This window comes from Monodelphis domestica, chromosome 3 (genome assembly GCF_027887165.1).
Source record: "Monodelphis domestica isolate mMonDom1 chromosome 3, mMonDom1.pri, whole genome shotgun sequence".
Lineage (NCBI taxonomy): Eukaryota > Metazoa > Chordata > Mammalia > Didelphimorphia > Didelphidae > Monodelphis > Monodelphis domestica.
In genome coordinates, this window is record NC_077229.1 from 114,170,692 (window position 1) to 114,198,183 (window position 27,492).

A 27,492-nucleotide genomic window follows, 5' to 3' on the forward strand; every position below is an offset into this window, starting at 1 on the left:
ATGCCAAATTTTAGAGTTGTAGGGGACTCCAGAGATGATCTTGTCCAACCTCCTCATTCTACAAATAGATAAAATAAAGCAGAGAGAGGGAATGTCGTTTATCCGTGGTCACAAGGCTGGCAGCAAAATGGACTAATACTTAGACCTCCTACATTTCAGGTCGGTGCTTTCTCTCTCTGTCCAGTAACCTCATGTTCCCAGTGAATTCACACACACTCATGTCAGTGAATACTTTGTGACCTCAGCCAAGTCATTTGTCCTTTTGGCTTTTAATTTTATTTTATATAATTTATTTTATATAATTTATATAATTTATTTTATATAATTTAATTTTAATTTACAGATGGGAAGTCAAGAGAGGGAGAGGGCTTTGCCCAAAGTTTCTAGGATGAAGTCAGGCATCTTACCTCCATCTCTGCCACTAACTCCCAATCTAGGATCCCTTGGCTTACATGAAGCACACAGGAAAGAACCTTTGGGGGGGTGAACTTTGGCACTTTGGATATGGAACCCCTCCACTAGGGAGAAGGAAATTATTTTTTAAGAGGCAGCACTTTATGGAAAAAACACTAGTGTAGAATGAGTAGAACTTGTGTTGTAATCTCGGATCCATTATTGACTCTGTGAGATGATGACCAAATTACTTGTCCTTCCGGATCTTCACTTTTTAAAAAAAAATTTAATTTAAATTTATTTATTTAAAATATTTTTCCATGGTTACATGATTCATTTTCTCTCTCTCCCCTCTTCCCTCCTCCCTCCCAGAGCTGACAAGCAATTCCACTGGGTTATACATGTATTATTGCTCAATACCTATTTCCATATTATTCATTTTTGTAATAGAGTGATTGGATCTTCACTTTTAGCACCTGTAAAATGACAGCGTTGGACTAAATTATATCTTCCAGCTCTAAATTCTATCAGCCTTTGATCTCAGCCTCGAGTCAGAAGGAAAAGGGACTGGACCAAGATTTATTTGGTATGGGGAGCTCCTCTGGCACATAGAGGATGCTTGATACAAATGTACAAATGCTTGTTGATGATTCCCAGGTGAGACAGCCACCTCTCAGTTCTCTAGGCAGCTTTCTAACCCAGTAACTTGCAGAGAAAATGTTAATTTTTATTGGGAGAGAGAAAAGTGACTTGCCCACAGTCACAAAGCAAATATATGCCAATTTTTTTTTCTGCCCTGACATTAGTTTCTAGGGAAAATCTCTTGTGTAGCTTATAGGAAACTTCCATTTCCCATGCAGAATCAGGCACAAAAAATGTTGATTTCTGATACCACGCTGTTTGTCTCTAGGAGTCAGGAGTCGATTCAGATTTCAGTTCTAGTCCCGACTAGCTAGCCTTAGACTCTTGGCCTTTCATTTGAGTGAACCTCAGTTTTCTTCATCTGTAAAAACGGGAATGATAATCTTTGTGGCCTTCACCTCATGGAGATTTTGTAAAGAATGCCCCCTGGAAAGACTCGAACACTATAGAAATATGAGTTATTAATTGCTAGCTTAAAAAATAATCGCACATCCTCATTTGTTCCTCTGTCTTCTTTCCTCTTCCTCCCCTCCCCTCCCTTTGCCCCTTCCAGGTTATGGCCACGCAGCCCCTGGTACGGATGCTGGCAAAGCCTTCTGCATGTTCTACGCCGTGCTGGGCATTCCACTGACCCTGGTCATGTTCCAGAGCCTGGGGGAGCGGATGAACACCTTTGTTAAATACTTACTGAAGAGGATTAAGAAGTGCTGTGGCATGAGGAGCACTGAGGTGTCCATGGAGAACATGGTCACCGTGGGCTTCTTCTCCTGCATGGGGACCCTGTGCATTGGGGCCGCGGCCTTCTCCCAGTACGAGGAGTGGAGTTTCTTCCACGCCTATTACTACTGCTTCATTACCTTGACTACCATAGGGTTTGGGGACTACGTGGCCTTGCAGACCAAGGGCGCTCTCCAGAAGAAGCCACTGTACGTGGCCTTCAGTTTCATGTACATCCTGGTGGGGTTAACAGTCATTGGGGCCTTCCTCAACCTGGTCGTCCTCAGGTTCTTGACCATGAACAGCGAGGACGAGCGGCGGGACGCCGAGGAACGGGCCTCGCTGGCGGGCAATCGCAACAGCATGGTCCTCCACATCCAGGAGGAGGCCCAGCACGGCCGGCCGCGGTACAAGGCCGAGGTCACGGACCTCCAATCCGTCTGCTCATGCATGTGCTACCGATCCCAGGAGTATACCAGCCGGATGGTGTCCCACCAAAATTCCTTCAGCACCAAGCTGAACCCCCAGTACTTTCACTCCATCTCATACAAGATTGAAGAAATTTCTCCAAGCACATTAAAAAACAGCCTTTTCCCATCCCCTGTTAGCTCCATCTCCCCTGGCCTACACAGCTTTACTGATAACTACAGGCTGATGAGACGGCGGAAGTCCATTTAGGATTTTTTAAGAAAGAAAAAAAAAAGTCATTTGTCTTCTCTGGCTTTACCTTCCATTGGTCCATCTCCTTTGCCCTCCTTTTTGTTTTTGTGGGGGTTTTTTTGTTGTTCTTGTTTTTTTTTTACAGGTCTGTCATTTTCTTTCCCGGTCCTTTGTTCTTGCTACCCTTTCTTCCTAAGCTCCCAAGAGAGATGGAGTAAGGCCAAAGGGGGAAGAAATAGCCAGTCCTCCACTGAGACTCAGAACTGCGCATGAAGCATGAACCCTTCCCAGCAAAGTTTGCCTTACGTCTCTGCTCCCTCCTTCATCCCAGCCCCTTCACTTTCCCAGACCCCCTTCCTCTGCCCCTACCAGGATGTGAGGTGACATGAGGTGGAGCTGAGTGGGTACCAAAATCCAAAGATGCACACCAAGCTTAGAGAGCCTTTGGGCACCTCAGGGTGCCTCTGACCTAATTCATTGCTTCTCTTTCCTCCTCAAGGAGCAGGTCACTACATATGTGTGTGCATGCGTGTGTGCGTGTGCACACATGGGGCGAGTGTGTGGTGTGTGTGCAGTTAGTTCCACAAAAAAAACAAAAACAAAAACATAAGCATCAGGTATTCATTTTTTTCCCCTTCAAGAAATAGTGTAAAAGGCCCGTTTTCAACTTTCTGACTGCTTCCACTTGGAAAGAAGGAAAAACAAAACAGCCAAAAGGGGTTTTAAACGTTGATTCTGCCAAAATGAAGCATGTGCAGTGAGCAGTCTATATGTCTATAGTCCAGGTGCATCATGGTCATTTCTTTTACTTCCAGATTCTAAATTGTCTTAACACTCTTTTCTTTACAGGGGGTGACGGGTGGGGGAAGGAAAAGAAGGATCATTTTAGCTTGCCAGTTCAAAATTTTTTAAAAAGCATGCACTTTGTAAAACTGGTATGCATTATAAACAGGAGACAACAACAACAAACTAGCAATGGAACCAATAATCAAAAGCAAATAATCTCATTAATTTATTAAATGACATTTTATTTTTGTCATTTCCTACAGTTCCAACAATTTACCAAGCAACTGAAGTGTCAGGGGAAACTGGAAAATTGTTGGAGCCTCAAAATATCAATTTTATTATTTTCCTCTTATTTATACTATTATTATTATTATTATTATTTTGTGCAGCATCTACCTGCATGAATAGGAATTCTATTTTTGGAATACTTGGATAAGGATGGGTATGAATAGGTGGATGTCATTTTTTTCCTTAATAAACAATGACAGGACCTTCCTTGTTTTAAAAAAAATACAACAAAAATTGTCTTTAAATGCTTTTGATTGGTAAATAAGGGAATGTTCATGCTGGTCTCAGGAAGAGTTTCAAGGGAAAGTATCTTGTGTTTTGGCCTACAGGGAAGTTGTAATTCCCCAAAGAGTTTAGGTCTAAAAATGCTGGCCTGTTGGCAGTGGGAGATGATAACTTCAAACTCATTGGGGGGCGGAAATCATCTGGTGGTCTAAATTCGATCACTCCCTCTTCTGATTCCCCAACTCTGCCCCAAATATCGTGTCCATGTGATCTTTTACTTTTGGAGATTGTCCTACTTTCATGTGCAGAGGCCTATGTGCCTTGGTGTGCACAGTAGAGATGCAATTGCTGCTAAAACACCTAAAAAGATTTGACTCAATGAAATTACATCCCAACCAACAACTCCTCACAAGTGCCACCAACCCCAAGAATTAGGGCCATTTAACCAAAAGGGAGGAGGGGGAGAGAGATACTTTAGGAGGGTGCCAGCACAGTTGTTTATGCTTGGGCAAATCTTCTGTAAAATGATGGAGGCAGACAAGATGATCTCTAAGGTCTCTTTCAGCTCTATATGCTTGAATTTGTGTTTTCCTTCAGCCCCAAAATGTACCTCCTGTCATAAGACAAAGAGGAGGACAGGAGAGTCCTACCAGCTACCTTCCAAGCTAACTAAGCTATCTCCTTTAACCTGTCCTTTGTCTCTGGCAATTGCTTTCTTTGGGGAAAAATACATAATCCACACTTGCATACATCCATATGTATTATGGATTTTACACTCAGCCTGCATATACACATACACATGTTTATTTGGGGGGCTAGTCAATGAAAGTTTTCCAAGACTTTCCAGAGAACTTACTCAAAATAAACAAAAGCAAGCTAGCATGTCTTCATAGGCCATACCCAATATGGAAAAGAATTTTGAATGCATCCTATTTGATAACTTGTATATGAAAACTTTCTAAAAATATATTCTTTTTAAAAAAAAAAATCATCATAACAGCCCTGTGGGCAAGGAGTAGTATTCCCATTTTGCTGAAGAAGAACCTGAGCTCCAGAAAAAACAAATAGAATCTGCTCACTAAGGTCCTGTGGCAAATGAGTGGCAGAGCCTGGGCTTGAACTCAGGACTCAGAACTTCAACCTGAAGGAGGACCTCAAAGGTCATGTAGTCCAACTTATAACTAATTAGCAATTTCCTCTACATTCCCATCCATCCTCTCATTGAAGTCTCCCAATCTACCAAACCTTAGATCAAGGGTCTAATCCATTGTGTTACAATCACCTCTTTTGGTGGTCTTCTGAGAGGAGAAGCAGCAACCCTTTAATAGAATCTTCTGCGGAGACCACTCATACTTTTATTTAATTACATTAGCCCAAATGATAGAATTTGGAGAGGTTGTTTGGGTGGTGAACATGGTAACAAAAACTTCATGCTATTGACATTTCTGAGCTATGGCTTACGCATACCAGGGGTCATATTTTTAAATTTAAATTTAATTTAATGTTTCAATATTTCTTTCTACTTTTTCTTAATCCTGACCCTCCACCCCTGACTCCAATTTTGAGAAATATATAGTGTATAAGAATAAAAATGTGGTTTGATTCTATATCTTTCTAATAGAAAGACGACCTTTTACCTGTTATGGCATCTTGTCATTAAGTAGGGATTTTGTGTTAATTTTGGATTTGACATCTAGAAGACCCTGAAAAGCACTTGACTTTTCCCCCAAGGTCTCAGAGTTGGCCACATTTTATTCCTATGAAATGAGGACCATGAAATGAGGAAAGATGGGGCTAAAGTCACATGAGGACTTAAGGTTTAAAATCACTCCTTTATCCACTAGGGATCACTTCCTTCTCTTCTTCTATGTTAGCATGGTAGAACACTGGATCTGTTAGGGATCTTAGAAAATAGAATTTTAGTTCATAAAATATGAAATGTAAGAACCCAGAATAAAAGGGAAACTTTAACCTCACCACCTATAGATAAAGAAACCAGAGACCCCTGACTCATCCAAGACTGGACACAATAAGTCAGTAGCAGGATAGATTGTTGATCAAGGAATCAACATTTATTGGTCCATTTATTTATCATCTACTGTGTGTCAAGCACTATGTTCGGTTTTGGGATACAAAGACCAAAATTACATGTACTAGCTTAGTTTTCTAGCCTTCTGTTCTTTCCATGACACTACACTGTCATGTTCATAAAGTTTCCTACTAAAAAAACAAAGTTAAAAAAGTGTCCCTATTATCTCTGGTGGGAATGTTTCTGGTGAGTCCCAGGGAAAAATAATGAGACACATTGAAAGCACTAATGATAGATTACTATGTGATAGGCTGGTGAGAGAACCATGTTAGAGACTAATTCTGATATGCTTTTGCTGGTTGGAATTCTCTGGTTTTGGAGACCCAAGTTTATTTGTGATATGTTGGAAGAGAAAAACAGTGAGATATAAGTGAGTTTTGTTATCACATGGTCTAAGTTTTGTCTCAAGCCATGGAATTGAATATTTCCCTATTACAGAGAAATTTGCCAGGGGTAGAGGCTTGTGAACTTGAGTCTGAATGTAAGACTAGTAACTTCTCCCAGGCATTTCTGGTTACTCTTTCTAATGGGCACAGTGGTTTGGATGACACAACCCAGCAGATAGCTCTCCATCAATTCTGTTTGTTTTTGTAGAGAAAAATGTTAGATGTTTATTTTATTGTTTCTCCCAGCAGATTTTTCTTTAACTGAGTTCTTTCTGGCTGACATGAATAAAACAAGAAACATTCTCTGGGGCCAATGATGACTAGCTAGGGAGGGAGGAGAAGTGGTCCCAGAGCTATAGCAGTGAAAAGCTAGCCTAAGACAGGGCTTGGTTGTGTATTTGTTGTTTTATGGGGTGCCCATAGGAAAAAAATATTATTCCTGCTCTTTTTGGTGTATTGATCATTTGTAATAGCAGAGTTGTGGAATCAGAAGCTAGTCTGAGTATTAGGAGGTAGTGGGGCATGGAAGATGGTGGTGGCAAAGTGATGTAAGAAGAGCCATTGAAATGGACAGTCTTTTTCTCTTCAGTTTTGTTCACAATAAGCCCAGAAGATAAATAATTCTATAAGAGTAGTAAAGTAAACAAAGATATGAGTTACTTGGGGGATCATAGAATCATTAATGTTAAAGCTGGAAGGGACCTTAGAACAAAACATGAAATCATAGAACAGAGAATATAAAACTTTGGCACATGGAATGTAGAATACTAAGGCTGAAAGTTGAGATCATCTAATCTAAGAGCTCTTAAATTTTTGTGTGCCTCATGGATTGCTCTGGCAGTCTGGAAAAGCCTATGGACCTAAGAGTAATATTTTTAAAAAATATAATGAAAAATATTCAATTTCACTTTGAAGTTAGCATAAGCATACATTAATAGATATGTGATTTTTTTCTCATTCAAGTTTACAGGCTCCTTGAAATCTATTCATGGGCCTCAGGTTAAGAACCCTTGATCTAGTTCAACTCTCATTTAACAGAAAAGGAAAATGAGTTCCAGTGAGTGGAGGCTACTTGCCGACGGTCATGTTGCTGGTTAATGGTAGATCCGAGAATTATGGTTTTTATCCCCCTGGGAATATCTTGTTAGAGACCTGGTTTCAAAAACTTTTCTGGGTCTCATTTCTCATCCCTTTCTCCTTTTGAGATCACTTAATTATATTACATGGCATTACTCAGACTGCTTCTGTTCTAAATCTCAGAGATGCCACATTCTAGCAGGTTTCTTGGGAATATTCTTGAGGGTTCAAGTCCTATTCCAATCTTATATCCACATTTCAAGGATCACAGCATTTCTATGTCTTAGAAGGTAATTTTCATTAAGCTGGTAGAGGTAAAACCCCCATCAGTCCTGAGGTCAACCTATAGTCTGTCACTGGTCCAGTAGTCCAGTACAAGATAAAAAAGAACTCCAAATTCTATTCAATTGCCTAGATGGCACAGTGGATAAAATATTGGACTTGGAGTCAGGAAGATCTGAGTTCAAATTCTGCTTCTTGACATACTAACAGTATAACCCTGAGCAAGTCAGTTAATATATCTGCCTCAATTTCCTCATCTGGAAGATGGGGATAAGCATAGCATCTCACTCAAAAGGTTGCAATGAGAATCAAATAAGACAATATATGTATAGATCTTTGCTATCTAAATGCTGGCTATCCACATCACAATCTATTCATCATTAACCCATTCTTTCATTGGCTGAGCCTTATAATTTCTCTCTTTGCCAAAGGAGAGGGCTGGACTAGATGATTTCTAAGGTCTCTTCTAGCTCTAATAATCTAATCAGTGTCCTAAGATCCAATTTCTAGCTCTGACACCCTATTATCTATGCTCTGACTTTCTATATATTGCAAGGCTGCCTTCATTACTGACATTTTATGTTCTATGATTTTTCCCCCCTGTGCTGAGGACTTTAAGACTCAGATCACTTCATAATTACCTGTCACTGTAAACAAAGACAAAGTAGGTTTTTGTTTTCCCTCTCTCTAATTAATTTAGAGGTGACGCTACCAAACCACCATCAATAAGACATGTCCTCTGCATCATTCATCTTCATTGAACTGAGCACAGATAACAGGGAAAACCTATCCTTGGGACAAGGAAAATAAGATGTGGTCCCTGCCCCTAGGCAGCTTACAGTGTAGTAGGGAATATAGGACATGGACAGAAAAATATAATTAAAGAGCATAGGAAGTGTTATGAGGACTCAGGAGATAGCTCTTTGTATATCCCTCCTAAATTGAAACCTGAAGGATGGAGAAAATTTATATTAGGGAATAGGAGAGGTAGAGAGTCATTTAATTTTAGAATTGGAAGGGATGTGGCCTTGCTGAAATCCTCCTCTTTTCTTCAAAGCCCAGATTACCTGCCATCTTCTGTGTAAAGCCTTCCCTGAACCTCTTCTCAGCCAACATTCTCTGAGAGCTCTTTGCTTGGCCTCTGCTTTGCCCTGAACACATTCCACCTTAGAATCATATGTGCATGTTCTTGTTTGCTCAAACAATCAATCAACAAACATTTACGCAGCACCTACTATGTGGTAGGCACTGGATATTAAATTCTTTAAAGGCAGGAAGCCATTTTAAAAAAATCTCTGGGTTAGTAGCACTGAGCCATGCACTTAGTAGGTTTTATATATGTATAGACACGTGACTGTGTATACCTTTATATGCACATATGTAGATATGTACACACATGTCCCATATATTTCTATTCATATATATTTGTATATGCGTGTATATAGGATTATATTGAATTCTAATCAATGGGAGAAAATAATCAATGGGAATCATGCAAATATAGACACGAAGGAGGGAATGGTTTTCCCTGTTTGGGGTCAGAGGCCAATTTATGGTCATAGAATAGAGCAAAGCTAAGTGGACCCATAGAGGGTCTTGAAACCGTGACCTAAATTGACCCCATTAACTATCTCACCAGCCACAGATTACTTTCTGGGGTAACCATTCTTTCCTTTACTCCATCCCCTTCTCCCCCCCCCCCCCAATCTGCTGGAAAAGTTAGCAATAACTTAGTGGAAAATAAGTTTAAAAGGCAAACAAACTGCTTAGTCATTTAATGACTAAATGTTTAGTCATGAAAGAAGCTTCCTAGTATGATGGAAAGAGCAGAGAACTTGAAGCCAAAAGAGATTTGGATTTGAATCTTGCCTTTTTTTTTTTTTACTGGCTGTGTGACCATGGACACAACCTTTTAAAGTCTCAACTTTCTCATTTGTAAAATGGGGATGGAAATATATGCAGAAGCTACCCTGCCACTGGTTATTGCAAGGATTGAATGAATTGAAGTAAATCTATTTGGAAAACTTAAAGAACTATAAAAATATCAATTAGTACTAATATAACAATGATCTATGTAGACCTTCTACTGCACCATTTTTCTAACCTCACCATTTTCTTATTGGGTGCTGGTCAGGAAGACCTGAGTTTGAATCCTTCCTCAGGCACATATTTAATAGCTATGACAGAGAGAAGGGTTAAAAAATGACTTGGGCAGGGCCAGTTTCCTTCTCTGTAAAATATGGATAATAATAGTATCTATCTCACAAGGTTATTGTGAGGATCAAATGAGATAATGTATATAAGTAGTGCTCTGCCAACCTTAAAGCACCATGTAAATATTAGTTACTAAATTATATATATATATATTCATATATCCACATTGGCAACTCTTTTCAATCTAATTCTCCTTCTCCCATGGTTAGGCCACCTAGACACTGGGGTTCCCCCAACATAATTTCTGAGAGTGTGACAGTAGATAGAGGAAAGAATATCGGACTTAATGTTTGAGCTAGGGCTTGACTAAGGTCGCAAAGGGAATAAGTATTGGAGGACCAGAAGTTCAAGTTATTAAACTAGCTGAGTTCCTTCTTCTTAAACAAATGGGAATCATTATACCAGCACCACCTCCTTCTCAGGGTTCTTGTGAGAAATGCACTTTATAACTATATTGCTCTTTATAAATGCAAGCTACTTATAATTATCATAGTATCATCATCCTGTGATTAATATTTGCAACTATTGCAAACAGCCACGAGACTGTTTTTATGTATCTTCTCTGCTGGAATCTGAATTGTAAATACCCTCTGATTTGTCATCACTGGTGATTTGTAGGCTAGGAATACCTACTGGCATTTTATAACTTCTGTAGACATAAGGGTTCTAGAGAAGGGAAGAAATGTGGACAGTTACGTGGAATCTACTCATGGGAAGCCACCCATTAAAACTCCATCTATAAAACAGGGGCAACAGACCCATTAATCGAGGCCCACCAGACAGTCAGTTGTCCTAGTGTCTGACATCAATTTCAAGAGCTCCTGGACACCAACCAAGAGACCTTAAATAAGACCCAGGCAGGTAATTTTTCTCTTCCTCTTACAGATCTCAAAGTAGCTGTTTCTGGGAAAATACAATGACATCATCATTAGCAGCTAAAAACTACTGAGCATAATGAACTGCCCCAGAGCTGCTAAATGATTTTCTCTTGAGGCCAGGAGGCAAATCCTATTGGGGGAGAAGGGAATCACCCTGACTTGAAGTGTCTCACCTCATTTTACTTTGTGTCATATTCTTTTTTCATACTAGGACATAATTAGGATATCCATTAAGGGTACCAGTGGAGGCAATCAGAGGGAAGAAATATGTTGGAATGTGCCCAGGCCATTAAGGCAGTGGGCTTGGAAATGTGTACACTATGGAGAAGCTACCATTAGGTCTGAGGGCGATCTATAATATTCCAGCTACCTGAGGCCATAAGGCCCAGTAGATCATTGGTTTTAGAGTCAGAAGACTTGACTCGAAATCCTGTCTCCACTACTGACATCTTGTGTGATCTTTGGCAATTTACTTCTCCATTCTGGGTCTCAGACAGTAACTTCATTTTATAGAGGAAGAAACAAGCTCCTTTCCAAATTGAAGGCATTAAGTACTAGAACACATACTTATCTTTGCACAAGTTGCAGGAATTAGACATGTTCTGTTTGGACCCCAAGAGTCAGAATCAAGAACAAAGAATGGGAGTTAAAAAGAGTCTAATTTTGTCTTGGAATCAGGATAAATTTCCTAGCAACTAGAAATCTCTAAAAGTAGAATGGGATTCCTTGGGAGATGGTGGGGTCTCTTTCCAGGGAGGTCTCCAAGCCAAGATTATAGATTGTAAAGGGGTTTCCTATTCAGGTAAAGATAAACAGATATGAAGTGTGATCCTGTATTTGCCATTCCCTCACTCCTCCCACCCCCTAAGAAGAATGTAAGTTCCTTAAAGGCAGGGACCATTTTTCTTTTTTCTTTGTATCTCAAGTATCCAGCCTAGTGCCTTGTACATAGTAGGTGCTCAATATTTGCTTATTGGATAAAGGCTGGCATTAGAGAGACAGAGTGGAAAAAATACTAGCTATGGAATCAGAAGATTGGTGTTTTAGTCTATGCTCTACTAGTTAACAAATACGTAATCTTGGGCAAGTCCCTTCACCTTTGTTGGTGTCACTGTGCCCACTTTAAAGAGGATGAAGCTAATATAGTGCTTTGTAAATTGCTGCTCAAATGGAAGCTTGTGATGCCGGCAAGAGGGTAGCAAAGGATGCTTGGAAAGCAGGTTCTTAAATTGTTTGCATATCATTTGCTTCTCTGGGGAAGCTTATAGATCTCTCCTCAGAATATTTTTAAAATGTATAAAATTCAATCCATAAGTTAATGAAAGAAACCAATCATATTGAAATATAGTCAACAAAATACTTTGAAGGATCAAGTTCACAGACTCTTGGTCTTGAGGTCAAGAAAAATGCTCGAGTAGTAAGTTGCTACCGCTGAGAGTATCTTTTGCTGTGGGGATGCAGGTTGAAAGGGGTTCTGTCCAAAGAGAATGGACACTGTCAGAATCAGTAATCCCATCCCCTGAGTATGCTGGTTGGTTAACCTTGTTTCATTTGGCCATTCGGATTGTCAACAGGTAAAATGAATGAATTTTAGCTTTCACTGTACAGCATGTATTTTCTCAGGAAATTGTAGTTAGATAATATTATAGACTTTGCTTTATGTAAAACAAGACTTAAAGGGGAAATGGTTAGTAAATTGGATCTTCCATTTTAATGCCCCGGGGAGAGCTGTTTCAGAAGGTGGGGTGGTATAGTGAAAAAACCCAACAACAACACTATACTGAATTCTGGGTCTGGTTCTGGCCACAAATGTGTTGCGTGACCTTGGGCAAGTCATTGGAAACTCCTGAGTTTCACTTTCCTCATTTGAAAAGAGGAGTGTTGGATCCAAGCAGGTTCTTCTCTAAGATCCTTTCCAACTCCAATATTCTACAAACCTATTTAAAGGCGTCCTATGGTACTCCTTTGGCTAAGCAAATACAGCTTTTGTAAAGTGAACTACAGTTCTCTCATTTGTTTAATTTCCTTTAGGTGGCTAGGTGGCGCTGTGGGTCGTGTAGGACTTTGAGGCAGGAGGGCTTGAGTCTGGATCCTGCCTCAGACTCTTAGGAGCTATATGATCCTGAGCAAGTCCCTTAACTTATGTCTGCCTTAGTTTCTTCAGTTGTCATGAGGATTAAATGAGTTAAACATATATAAAGTGCTTTGCAAATCTTAAAGTGTTTTATAAATGCCAGCTATTATTATTGTTGTTGTTGTTGTTAATAGTATTTCATATGAAAGGCTAGGGTGGAGCAGGAAACTCCTGCACCATTTTCACTTGTAATTAGATTTTTATACAATGGGTTTGTTTTGTAAAGCAGGTAGTAACTGCACAATAAAGGTGAATTATCTAGGGTGGAAGAGGTTCTATTCCCTTTCCTTAACCCTAAGGAATCAGAGTGCATCAGGCACTAGATCACAGGATTACTGTGGACTATCTACAATACGAGGGAGATGGGATAACTGATAGGAGCTGGTTAGTGTGGATAACCTTGGAAGCAGAGACCAGCTAACAGCCCCATCAAGGAAGAAATGTGAGGCAAGTTAGCTCATTTGAAATGCAACCGTGAATGTTTTCTGATAGTTGCTTTGGTTTGACTGGTGATCAGTGGTGATCCTTAATAAATTAAATATATAAGCTTTGATTGCATACTTAGGAAATGCAAACACAGGTTATCTAAATCAATGGGAGAGAATAACTAACTGTTTGTTGTACTGGGGACAACTTGTATCCCTGAGAAGCACAACCAGTTCCAGTTTCAAGTAGGGAGCTGACTTGGATCTATTCTGGGACCATAGTGCTCAAAAAGATTCTCAGCATATACAGAAATTTCACACAGGTTTGGGATTCTGTGGGGTCTAATATTTTATACTAGGGAGCAACGGTCAGTTAACATACCTATCCATTTCTCCCGTCCATCTACCCATTTATCTAGCATTCGTTTTCGTATTTCTTTCTGTAGGATCATTTGCTCAGAGTAAATAGACGGTGTCAGAGACAAAGAGATCCAGGGAAAGTGTGTTACTATCTCTAATGTATTATAAGCTTCTAAAAGGCAGAGAGGGACCAAGCACTACCTTAAATTACATTTTTCTATGTATATGTTGTATCCTTCCTCACCTCTATTTTATCCCCAATAGAATATAAGCTCTTTGGGGGCAGGTACAGAATATATTTCTACTCTTTGTGTTGTCAGAACCAAGTACAGTGCCTTGCACATAGATAGTTAGGTTGGGGTAGTGTAAATAACGAGTCTCCTGAAGTGGTCATGCTATTTGGATTTATATTGCATATTTCCATTGGACTGGATCCAATTACCCTATTCTACATAATTATAACTTTTAATAGTGCAAATTTGGATACATGCTACCATTAGGAGATTCATTATTCACACTAATTGGGATCTAACTGTAGTAGGTTCTTAATACACGTTTGGTGAATTGGTATAAAATAACTATATTAAAAGACAGAATGAAAGACTTTACAGAGGAGGGAGTATTTGAGTAAGGATTTGAATAATAAGTAGAATTTGAGTAGGCAAAGATGTAAGCAATGTCATTGAAAAGTGACTTTGTAACACTTGTTAATACAAAGGTACAGAGGAAAGAAATCACAAGTTCACAGGAGGAGTCTTTCTAAACCTTTGAATACCCAAGGCAAAGTAGGAAGAGCGGGAGATCAAGCTAGAAACTCTATTGGAACCATATTGGGTCTGAGAGCAAGGGCTTGAATGCCAGGCTAAAGATTTTGGACTTTATTCTATAAGCAATGAAGAGTCACTCTGAAAGCTTTGTGATATAATCAGAGTTGTGCATTAAAAAGATTAATCTGGCATGGTGTGCCAAATGTATTATTGGTGAATGGGTGACTCTACATTTTTATGCCAAGATATTAACAAAGTTCTAAACTTAGCTGTTTTAAAGGTTTAATAAATACCTCAGACACTCACTCTAATGTACTTGCAGGAATATATCACAGAACTGTGCTAATGGTTAGAAGATCAAAGCAGAGTCCTTCTAAAACCTCTAATAACTCCTTTTGGATGGAACTTAAAATGGATCCATTGTTGCGTCAGTTTCTATCTTTGATGGGTAGGTAGTGTGTTGGGAAAGCTACATTATAGAATTCATGAACTTAATCATTATTCTTCTTTACTGGGAAATATTAGCTTCTATTATATCTCTAGCTATATTGTTATAAGTAAAGTGGGAAAAGTTTCCCTTGGTAGTTGTTTAGTAAATTATTCCTTTGGAAAGGGGGTCAGGAGTTGTGAAATAAAAACATTCATTAGGATATTTGATTAAAATCAAAATAAACTCATATGAGGGAAGAGGCATGGTGTGGTTAAAGGAGATTAGGACTAGGAGTAAGAAGATCTAGGCTGATGAGATGATATTTAATGGGAGGAAATTTATGTTATTGGGAAAAGTTGGCAAAAGTGGAATAAGCTGTTCTGGAAAGTGATGAGTTTCCTGTTACTGTCAAGCAAAAGCTTTAAACTTGAGTTCAAAATGAATAGTTGTACAAGTTTTATATAACTGCCTAGCTTATGGTCCACTTAAATTCTTAGATCTTTTCAAGATAAATTCATCAAGGCATCCATAAAACATTGCAAGTTAATAAGCACGAGGTTAAGTGTTGAGAATAAAATAAAATAAAATGTTAAAGTCAGTCCCTGTCCTCAAGGAGCACGCTGTCTAACAGATTCACATGGTCTTATGCTGCTTCGATATAGGTATAGTTATCAGGTGTGGGGAACAGGGAGAAAAGAATTACATTCCAGATGTGGCTTGACTAAGACAAAGGTCTTTCTTTAGTTATGTGATCTATATTTTAGAAAGAACTTTGATTAGTTGGTGGTCAGCTTGGATAGGAACTAAAGATATTTCCTCTGGAGAAGAGAAGACAGTGAGCTCATGATCATTTTTTTAAAGCATCCGAAAGATTGTTTGATGTTCTGCTTGATGCCAGAGGGGAGAACCAGGGTGTGTGTAAAATATTTATTTTAGATTTCTAGTGTTTCTTTAGTATGATGAAACCTGGGGAATCTTAGGGTTAATTTAGATTGCTCCAGATGTGAAACCTTCTGCCTCCCATCTGTTCTTTGCAAAGGACCTGTAGGTTAGGTTCATCGACTATGCAGTGCAAGAAGGGAAGTAAACCTCTAGGGAAAACTGTGGTTAATGGCTTCCAAAGGAGCATGGTGTAGCAGGAGGAGCACTGGGAGGGACTTGGCAAGGTCCAGGAGCAAACCCTAGGTTTCCTGTGTGACTTTAGGCAAATAACTTCCCCTTTTGGGGCCTCAGTTTCCCTAACTGTAAAATGAGAGGGTTGGACTAAATGAGTTATTATGTCCTTTCTAGCTATAACTACGAGTCCATTGTTACAAGATAGATCTGAGGATCAGGAAGCAATCCAGAAAGAGGACTTGCTCCCTTAAACTCTCCCCTTATTCCAGCTTTCTGCAAGCTTAGCTGCCTGGGCTTTAATCATCACAGTGCCACATTTGGGTGGCTAAGTATAGCCTAGAAATATTACCCCAAGTGCCTTCTGCTTCAACTGTCTTTCCTCCTGTTAAAAGACACACACACACACACACACACAAACACACACACACACACCAATAACACCACCGCCACCATGTGACATACAAATACTATAATTAACCCAAAGCCCAGAGAATTTCATTTTCCCTCCCTAATTTCTCTGACAGCTGCCCCACCCCCTAGTCTTAATCCTTTCCCATCCTATCCTGTATCCTGACCATGGATAGATACAGGTGGCACTTTTGTACCCTGCTACCCATCAGAAGCTAGAGAAAAACAATAACAAATATACCACCGCTGAAAACTCACCATGGATTAATGGTGTAATTTAGGTAGTAATTAATATGCACAGTTCCAAGCTGCATTGTCCTCCCTCAGAATGAGTAATGTCAGACAAATAGCAACTAAAGCGAATCCATCAGGCCACAGGAGCTGTTTGCCATTAGCTTCTGCAGAGTAATTGAATCTCCAATGCATCATCTCCCCACAGCCAGGAGGGCCAATCCAGGCAGCCCAGTCCTTGATTAATTAATTGCTTATCTCTGGTGTTGAGTGGGCACCTGGAGAAGTTTGTGATACCTTCCTTCCTCTTCTCTGGGAGACCAGGAGTGGGGAAGAGCTGGAGACTTGAGGGAGAAGGTAGAAGGGAAGAGCCGACAAAAGAAATGATTCTTTTTTCTCTCCTTGAAACAAGACATTGAGAGAGGCTGACAATTTTCTTTTCCATCCAATTCATTTATCCACTTGCCTTTTAGCAGGAAGACTCTATTGCTACACATTTCACCATCCCACCCTTAGTTAGATGTGAAGAGGTCTAGAGTGGAACACTTATAATGACTAGAAGAGTTTAGGGCAAAGAGATTCCTAGTAGGAGCTCTAGAAGGTCTGGGAACAACAGCAATAATAATAATGAACAGCAATAACATTTATAAAGTGCTTTAAATATTTACAAAGCACTTTGACTGTTATAATATTAGATGTTTATTGAAATGGATCATCTCAATTGTAGAAATCCATCATAACTATCCAAAGGATCATAATTGTGGATGCTTAATTGCTTATTGATTGCCTGATGGCACAATAGATAGAGTTTTGGATGTGGAAATAGGAAGATGGCATTTCATATCCTAATTCTGACATTTACTCTTTGTGTTAGCCCAGACAAGTCACGTAATCACTTACCTTTCTTTTACAAATGAGGAAACAAGTCAAATACTTGGTTTTTGGGAAGATCATAGGGCTTTTGGAAGGTCAAATGCAATAATATGTAAAGCACTTTGCAAACTTTAAAACACTATATAAAAGTCTGTTATTCCCTGATAGCCCTACTATAACCCTAGATATATAGAGACATGAATTGTTCTAATCTTGGAATCCCATTATAATCATCAGAAGAGTTCTAAACTTAGCATAGTAGCATGCTGGCCTTGGAGCCTGGATTGTCCAAGTTCAAAATCATGCCCATTATTTGCTAGCCTTGTGATTCTAAATGCATTGCGTATCTTCTTGGCATCCTCATTTTACAGGTGAAGAAATTCAGACACCTGTAGTGCTTACCTCTAAATTGCTATGGGGTGAATCAGTTGAGATAATGTACATTTACAAACTTGAAGAAATACTGAATAAATGGCAGTGATTATTACTTTGGAACCAAGGTAACTTCCAAGATGGGTCTTACTTTGGAACCCTGGCATCACCACCAAAAGAAAGGGTTTCTGTGAAGATAAGATTAACTTTCTTCTTGTCTATTTTTAACTAAACAAATCAAGAACGTAAAGTATCCCTACTTGACACTAATATATAGGACCATTATTGTAAGAAATTAGACGTGACAACCACATACCCTTCAAACCTTATGGTACCCCATTTTTCTCCTTCAAAGTTAACTGGCAATGGATAGAATATAGGTCAGTGTTTTTGCTTTATACTAAGAAGGATATATGTTATAATTGATAGGGCACTGGACTTGAAGTAAAAAAGACCTGGAATCAAATTCTGCCTCAGTTACCTGGTTGGGAAAAATGAGAGTATTGGCCTTAAGGTTCCTTTTTCTCAAAAATCTTACCCTAAGACCCATGACATGTTGAATTTTTTTTCTTTCTATAACATGTGATTAAGAAGAATGGGGCAAATATTTTCATACATAGACCAAAATCTTTTTGACTGTCTGATCACTGCTCCCTTCCAAGTTGTCCCTATGGTAGGACATAGTATGATTTCAAGGATGCTGTCCTTCAGAATGACCTTCAGAATTTGAGCTCTTTTGAATTTCCTTGGGGGTAAGAAATTTTATTCTCGGAGTATAAATGTAATGTTTGGATGTAACCAAGAGTCATTGGGAATCAGTTTTGATGAATGAGATGGAACGAGATCAGATAAAGAAATTCCATGTGGGGCCATATTGAAACTACCTTCAGCACTAGTTATTGGAAAAAAATTAAAGGGTAGTCCTAAAATCATCAATGCTGCTACCACTGCTCAAAGCATAGGTATGAAGCCTTCCAAGGGAACTATTCAGGAAGGGACAACACTGGTTTTCCTGACACACCAGAACTTATACATTCTCTATACCAGTAAATACTTCATGCATTTGTGTGATAAAAGGAACACAAATGAGTCTTTTATTTTAAGTCCTACATTTGTACATAGAATGGGGTCTTTGTTTCCTCTTTTATAACATGATGGGTTGGACTCAATGAATCCCAAGGCTGACAGAGGTGAAATGACTTACCTTAGAAATCAGAGCTGGTGGGTGGTAGACCTAAGACTAACATCATTTGTCTCCTGTCTGCCCTGCCAGTTCTTGTTCCTCTAGGCCCCTTTTATTTCTTCTCTTGCCCTTGGTATTTAAATTACCATACTCCCTCTCAAAGAGTCCCCACATGTCACTTTTTAGGCCCAGATGGAGGGCACCAGAGGGGGGATTTGGGAAGCCACCAGTATTTTGGGGGGTGGGAAGCCAGCTCTTAAAATAGGAAGGCTACACCAGATGGTTTCCACTCCTAGCCAAAGCCAAGTTGCAGGTTTGGCAGCATGGCGCCACCCAGGACAGCCACACCTCACCCTGGGAAGGAGGCTGGTGGAGACGATGCAGAGGAAGATGTTCTTGGAGCAGGGAGAACAGCAGCTGGGAGGTGGGACTCATCCATCTTGCTCCAAGCTCTGCCCCTAAATTTGGGCCAGAGACTTTTCTGGGTGTCAGGTTGCCCTTGAAAAAGTAAATAGAGGACAGAAAGGCTCATGGGATAAGCTCAAACTTAGAACCACAGAGTCAGATAAAAATATATAGTTAGAAGCAAGGTCATATAAGTCAAGCTGAAACAAAACAGGCACCCGCTCTATAAAAATGTTCAGCCTATGCTACCTCCTAAAGTGGGAAAACTTCTAAGTCACACCATCCAACTTTGGGATAGCTTCAATATGAAGTTTTCCCCATATGTTTAGCTTAAATCTTCCTTTCTTTAGATTTTTTTTTTTTGCCCACTGTACCTACTTCTACTCTCTAGGGCCAAGTAAGACAATAAACCCTCTTCCCTATGACAGTCCTTCAAATAACTGAATCTGTCAACCAATAGGCCAATAGGCATCTGTTGTTGGTTAATTGATGATAGATATCAAATCCTCCTTCTTTGTGCAATATCCTTGGTTCATTCAACTGATTCATATATGTTAAGATGTCTACTCCTCTCCCTACCCTGGTCTGTATGTTATGGAAATGTCCTAGCTTAATAATAATTGGCATTTATGTAGTTCCTTAAGGTTTGCAAAGCATTTTACATATGTTCTCAACACTGTGAGGTAGAATCCTATTGTTCTAGTCGTTGCCCTTATTTTACAGATGAAGAAAGTCAGGTTTAGAGAGTATATGTGACTTGTCCAAGGTCATGCAACTTGGAAATGCTAGAGGCAGGATAATGAACCCACATCCTTCTGATACCAAATTTAGCATTCTATCCATTGCACCACCCTCTCTCTCACCTTGGCAATGTCTGTATGCAATGCTGGTGCTGTGGATATAATTATACCAAAGAGTACCAAATGCCCAAGTGTCTTAAAAGGGCATCTCATTCTTTAGCCCACTAGTGATGACAGAATTGGAGAATGATATTCATTAATTGAGTTCTGTTGATTTGAAACCGCAAGTGCACCTATAAACAAGTGAACAACTGGGGCAACACAGTGGATAGAGTGCCAGGCCTGGAGTTGGGAGGGCCTGGGTTCAGATCTGGCCTCAGATACTTCCTAGAGGTGTGACCCTGGGTGAGTCACTTTATCCTGATTGCCTAGCCCTTACTACTCTTCTGTCTTGGAATCAATATACAATATTGATTCTAAGATGGAAAGAAAGGGTTTAAAAAAGCAGGAAGTGAACAACATAGCTGTACTATTTTATTTGCTCCGTCGGTGTTGAAAGAAGAGAATTGTCATATTTGAGTTGGGGTGGCTATAAAGGCTCCATGGAAGAGGCAGTATTGTAGCTCAACCACAAGTCAATGAATGGACGTCAGACTCAGGGGAGTGAGAAGGATGAGCATGTCATATAAAGAGAGTAGTATAAAGGTGTGGAGGAAAGAAAGTACAGGGTTTGTTTTAGCAATGAAGTCATCCAGTTTAATGAGAACAGAGAGGGGACTGGAAAGGCTGACTGGGCCAGAACACAAAAGACCTTGAAAGCCAGATCTGGACCTTAAAGCACTATCTAAATGTTTGCCATCATTATTATCAAAGTGATTTTCATGATCTAATCTAATTTGGTTCTCAGAGCAAATCTCTGACCTAGGTAACACAAACATTATTAGCTACTGTTTTACAGATGGGGAAACAGGGTCACAGAAAGTCAATGACTTATTCAAAGTTATATAACTCTATTCTAAGTAGCTGAGTCAGGATTTGAACTTTGGGTCCTGTGTTCCTTCTGACTTCAAGTCTAGTGACTATGAGGATCATGTCATTCTCTGGTTTAAGAGACTTCTATTGCTCTTCATCATCTACAGAAAAATCTTAGGGACAGTAATCAATAATTAAGAGGATATTATAATGGTCTGGCTGAGGAATTCTGAGGGCATATTTATTGATACCTATCTCTTCTGCAAAGAAGAATTAATATTAATAGGTCTTAATTTCAGATTTAAATTTATCCTTAAATTCATTTCTACAAGTAAGAGTTCTCCAGTCTACTTGGTTAGGAGAATGATGATACCGTTAACAGAAATTAAAAGGTCAGATAGAGCTGTTGGTTTGAGGGTGGGGAATGAATGGTACGTGTGATGAATCTGGCTTGAAACCTCTTATAAGGTTGAAATACTAGTGGATCATCCATGTAGAGACAGGCAGTAGGCTTTCTTAAGTTAAGGACGGGAACAAAGATGAGAAGACAAGTCCAGGGATTCAAGCCCTCCTTGGTACTGATGCTAGTTCACTGCATAGAAGTGACAGTTGAAGTAGAGGGAATGGATGAGATCATCAAAGGAGAGCTTGTCTAGAAAGGAAAGGATGAAGACAATACCAACATGATGAAGAAAGAAAACAAAGGTCATTGAAAGAGAAGGAGGCATTGTTTGAAGAGTAGAACAATGAGAGCGCATTCAAGCAATGACAGAGGGCAGTTTCATGGAGGAACATGAACAGTGTAAATACTTTCAAGAAGTTAAGAGGGATGAGGTCTCAAAACAAACTAAAATTAAAAAAAAAAAACCTCCATGCCCTTGGATTTGGTACTAAAGAGATCATGACCTACCATAGAGAGAACAGATTCAGTAGAGTACATGAGGCAGAAACTAGATTATAACAGCTTAATAAGTGGCTATTGAACTGACCTGAAACTGTGCTGAAAGGAAGGCAATAAATGTGGAATTCTTCTAGAAATATGGCAGTGAAATAGACAAGAGATAAGATGGAAGTTCAAGAGACAGCATGTTGGGGAGCGTTGTTGTTTTTGTTAGGAAAGGGAAGGAAAGAGTCGAGAGAGATAAGAGAGAGAGAGCACAGTGCAAAGCAGGGTGAGGAGGGCAGACAGCTTCAGGTGAGACAGAGAAAGAATGATTAATGGATCAAGGGCCTAAAGAAGACAGGAAGGGATGGGATCAAGGGTGCAGGCTGAGATCAGAGGGAAGGAGAGGATGGAGGAAAGAGGCAGTGCTCTTTGGAGCTGGAGAGGAGAGAAGTGAAAGGAGGAATTACGTATTAAATGTGAATGAGATATTTTGGTCTGTGAGGAAGAGAAAATGTAAACAAAACTAAACCTCTTTTTGGACATAATTCTCCTTTGCCAACACTGCTTCTTTAAAACTTATTTTGTTTTTCTTGATTCTTTTCCTCTGAATTCCTCCTTCCTGCCTGCCATTGCATTCTTCACCCTCATGACTAAATCATTTGTCAACTTTTGCATTAGATCACTCGGGCTTAAAAAAATCATTGTTGTAAAACATATTTGCACATGAATTATATTTAGAACTATAGAGCTGGAAGGGATCTTGGAGATACTCTAGTCCAACAGCCTACCTCCTTTATTTGGCTGAGAAGCAAACAGAAGCCAAATGAGGTAGAGGGACTTGGAAAGCTAATGTAACCTTTGAATGACAAAATTCAGCCTTCTGACCTCTTAGACCAGGGCCGTTTCCATTATACCACAAAAGAATTAGCACATGTTACCAATTATCGTTACATTTCATGAGCCAGAAACAAATATCATTCATAAATAGTCAATTCCATTGAAATAACTGGTGGGAGGTAGGGTGGTGGAAAATATTCCTTTACCCCATAACTTGTTTTTCAATTCATTTTTTGGTTCTGTGTTTCCTTCTCATGTTTTGGCTATGATTTGCTTCCCCCTCCTGGTGAAATCCTCAGTTGATTTTCATGTCAGATTCCATATTTATCTTGAGTAAACTATTTCAGTCATTTCTTTGATGTGGATCAGGATGTTTCCCTTGAGTCTTATGGTCAGAGCTAGGGGCCATATTTTGGAAATAATATAGTACTTGAGCTAGCTTGTGAGAAGAGACTGACTGGGATGATGAAAAATCCAATAATCATGTCACATCAGAAACAACTGAGGGAACTGGGAATGTTTAGCTTGGCAAAAAATGTTTTGGGGGGCTGTGAAGAGTGGTCATGACAGCTCTTTCCAAGTATTCAAAGGACAATCATGTAAACTTGGGATTGGATTTGTTCTGTTTGACCTAGAAGGGCAAAATCAAGAACCAAGGGTAGAAGTTGCAAAGATAGTTTAAGAAAAACTTCCTAACTATAAGGTGTTGTATCTTGAGGTCACCCAAAGGAAGTAACAGGTTCTCCCTCACTAGAGGTCTTCAGGCAAAGTCTACCACTTGTCTCGTATTTTGTAGGGAGTTATATACATAAGTATTGAACTATATGGTCCCTTCTAACTTTGAGATTCTGCAATCCAGAGAATCTGGGTAACAGTGCAATGTGTAATACTGCCACTAAAATGAAAATGAAACAAAAAAAAGAAAATGTCAATAACAATTTTGTTTAAATTTTTAAATCTCTTTCCAACTAATTATTCAATTTCTATATTCCCAAACTAGTTCTCATTACCCAGGTTGAAACTTTCCCCAGATATCTTGATCTGGAGAAGAGAAGTCTCAGGGAAGACAAAATGGTGGGCTTCAAGAATTTGAAGGACTGTTACATGAAAGAGTTAGACTTGTTTTTTTGGTCAAATTAAGAACCATGACTAGAAGATGCAAAGAGTATTCCAATTTAGTTTTAAGGTCAGGGAAAACATCCTAATAATTAGAATGGTTCTAAAGTAGAATGATTTGGCTCTGGAGATAGTGAGCTCCCTCTCTTTGGAGGTCTTCAAATCAGATAATATATGCAGAGTGCTTAGCATATTGCTTGGCACACAGTCGGCCCTTAATAAATGCTTGTTCTCTTGCCTTATCCGTTTTTTAAGCAGAGATTGACAAACTACTTGCTGAGTATGTTATAGTGGAGTCTGTTTTGAGGGAATGGTTGGGGACTAGATGGCTACTGATTTACTTTCCAACTCTAAAATTCTGTCATCCATAATTGATGAAAGAGGTAAAAAGGCAACTGGTATTCATACTCCCAGATCTTGAGGAGTTTCCTGGAAAAGTCTCTCAGGTGCAACCATTGTGAATGTTGCTCTTCCCTAAATTCTCCATAATTACTTCTTCTAAGTATGGGATGATGCTACCAATAAGTAGATGATTGGCACAGGTACACACGTATAGCCAAGGCTAGTGGAGATCTTAATAAACAAGTCACCTAGAGTCTTAGATCCTCAATTTCCTTCTATGTAAAAGAAGCAAGTGAAATGAGGTGCTTTCTATGATCCATTCCCACTCCAAGACTTTATGAATTTATTTTTAGTGGAAATCATGTACTTTTGGGGAGGTTAGACTAGATGCCCTCTTATGTCTCTTTCCTTTGTAAGACTCTGTGATCCTCTGACTCATTCTCATCAATCATTTTCTTCTATTAAAAGACTTCCTAGCATCTAATCTCAGGACTTCCCTCTCTTGCAACTTTAGAGTGGAATTGGAAGCAAAGTAGACTTCCATTAAAGTAGACTGGCTTAGCAGACCTAGGCAATACTGAAAACTTAAGACTTGTAAAACAGAATCAATCTACAAACACTGGGGCAAACTTCAATCAGGGACTATAGGACTTTGAAAGACACAGATGAAAGGAAATGGGAAGATTGAAGAGAGTTACCTTCATTGTTCTACTAGAAGAATAGCCAGGAAGAAATCTGAAATAACGTTCATAGTGACCAACAAAGCTAATTCTCAGAACTAGAATACAAAAGACTTTTCCTAGAAATCTGGGTGCTGGATTGATAGCAACTTTTGACTGTTGATCACAGAAGTACAATAAAACTTTAAGTAGAATGCTCAGTTGGGTAATTGAGGGGAGGAAGACAGGATGGTAACACTTTTTTTTTCCTAACGAAATGACTGTTCCACCCCCCCCCCCATTTTCTTACTTTCTTTTCTTTTCTTTAAAAAAACAAACAACAACATCAAAACAACTTTACCCAGGTTTCATTGCCATGGGAACTCTCAGTATGATAATTTCTTCCACCTACTGGCAACTCTTCTTCATTTTAAAGTTTTAAAATGTTCTGGAACCCTGAGAGGGTAAGGGATTAGTCCCATAGGCAGTATATATCAGAAGGGGAACTTGATTCCATGTATCAATCCAAGTCCAGGACCCTACACACTGCAATGCTGCTTCTTAACTGAGGGCAAATCTCTCTTTTTTTTTTTTAACTTTACAAAATAGACTCATGCAAGGATAAAAAAAAATTAGAGTTTGATAAACAGCCAAGATACTAGATTTATTTTAGATTTATTCAGGATCTTATAAGATCTTGGGGGAACATCTTGGAATGTCTATGTTCACTTGACTTCAAGATGTCACCTTAGCTGCTTGTTTTGATTTAATCCCTAAAATACACTTGTCTGCTCCAATTCTTAAAAGAAAGGAAGGAAAAACAAGAATTTCATTACATTGTTGGTTCTGGCTTCCTGGGGTCTGGTTCATTGACTTTCTTCCATAAGTCAATAAATAGATCCTCAGAGAAGAATCAGACATTTACCTCTTCCCATGGTGGATCCTTCAGTCCTTGAAGAGTTTTGATGGTTGCCATTTGGCTGGAAAGGGGACCATGAGAGATTATCCTGTTCATCTCTTTGCCTATTTAAAGAGATCTCTCCTAAATAGTTCCAGTAAGATACTGCATGGGAATTTTTACAAATCTGGTCCAGGGATGTTTATTGACTAGAATGCTTGATAACTTTTTCCCATGTTTTATTTCCTCAGCTCTTCCAAGTGGTGTTCCTTTGTTGGTAGTTAAGAACAGTTCACATTCATATGATACTGTAACAGTTTACAAAGGGCTTTCCTTACAAATGCCCTGTGTGGCAAATCCTGAAAGTATTCTTATCCTCATTTTTTTTCAGATGGGGAAATTAGGTCTCAAAGAAGGGAAGTGACCTGCCCAAGGTCACTCAGCTAGTCAGTATCAGATCTGGAACTTGAACTCAGTTCTTTGGGCTCAGTCCAGACCTCTTTCTACTATACTGTGTTGCTAATCTGGGTTTTTGGCCACAACTTACTCAGTGTTTAAATCCAGATTTTTATCCTTTGTGATTTTAAACTAGTCAACAGGAAGGAAAACTTTCTAGTTGTTCCCAGCAGGCCAAGAGAACACAGATACTTTCTCTTTAAGATACAATTTCTTATTTTAACTAGCTGTTTTCTCTCTGAGGTCCAAGGATATAAACTATTTCCATTTGTGATCTCCTGGGGGGGGGGTTCTTTTATGAAAGTTTTCTTTCCAAACACACTCACTGAAATAATTGTGTACTCATGGGAGATTATTTGGGGGTGGAAAGGGTGGGGGGTAGTAAATTCCTTGTGTTCATTTGAGGTGTATGTATGAAGTGTATTGACTGGGCATCTTTTGGGTCTTGTGATTTTTGGTGCATTCCTAGAGGATTCTAATGAATGTGTAGAAGAGAACCTAAATCCAGTACCTTGTTGGGCAGCTGAAAAGCCCTTATCAACTGTCTCTGACCTGGACATACCACCAAAATATTTCTTTAGGGAAATATCTTGAGAGGGAATTCTTAAAGCTTTTGTCCAGAGCCCTGCCAACCACACCAAGGATCACCAACATCCAGGACGACAAGGGATCCATCACTCACCCTGAGAAAATTTCTCCCAAGGAATTGTGTCTGGGGGTGTATTGGGACTTGAGGGATGCAGGCTGGTTGTCAGCCCCGTGGAGGAGGGACACATCTGACTGAGCAAGCAGAAAACCAGGGATTCTCACTTGACTACAGAGAACCAAACTTCAAAGAAACCTGATTGTGTTTGTTTGTTTGTTTTCTGTTTCCTTTTCTGGCCTTCTCCCTTATATGGGGAGGCTGTCTTCACAAATGGCCTTAGAATGCCGTTCTGAAGTTAGCAGAATGAGACAACAGTCGAACGAATCTAAGAGGTATTTATTATCGCAGCTTACCTGAAGAATGAAAAACAAAACAAAAAACTGTACCACAAATGTTTACAAGTCCAAGTAGACATCCGACCCATGTAAAATATGTAATTTATGCAAGGGATTGCATCTTTCTTTTGTAATGAATGCACTAGAGCAACCCTGTATATATTTTACAATGTCTTTACAAAAAAAAGGAGAAAGAATCATTTACTGTAGTGTTGTAAAATAATGCACTTTTCTAATTTTTCATTAAAAATCCTATGGCACGTT

General features: G+C 39.3%; 1 protein-coding gene across 1 annotated transcript in view; it reads left to right on the forward strand.

Annotated features, from left to right (window-relative positions):
• Window positions 1-27,492, forward strand: part of KCNK9 (potassium two pore domain channel subfamily K member 9) — a 218,085-nt gene extending 190,593 nt beyond the window's left edge. The window contains exon 2 of the mRNA XM_001370833.3: window positions 1,589-27,492. Within this exon, the coding sequence (XP_001370870.2) occupies window positions 1,589-2,430 (842 nt within the window). The 3' untranslated portion in view covers window positions 2,431-27,492. The remainder of the gene's footprint in view (window positions 1-1,588) is intronic.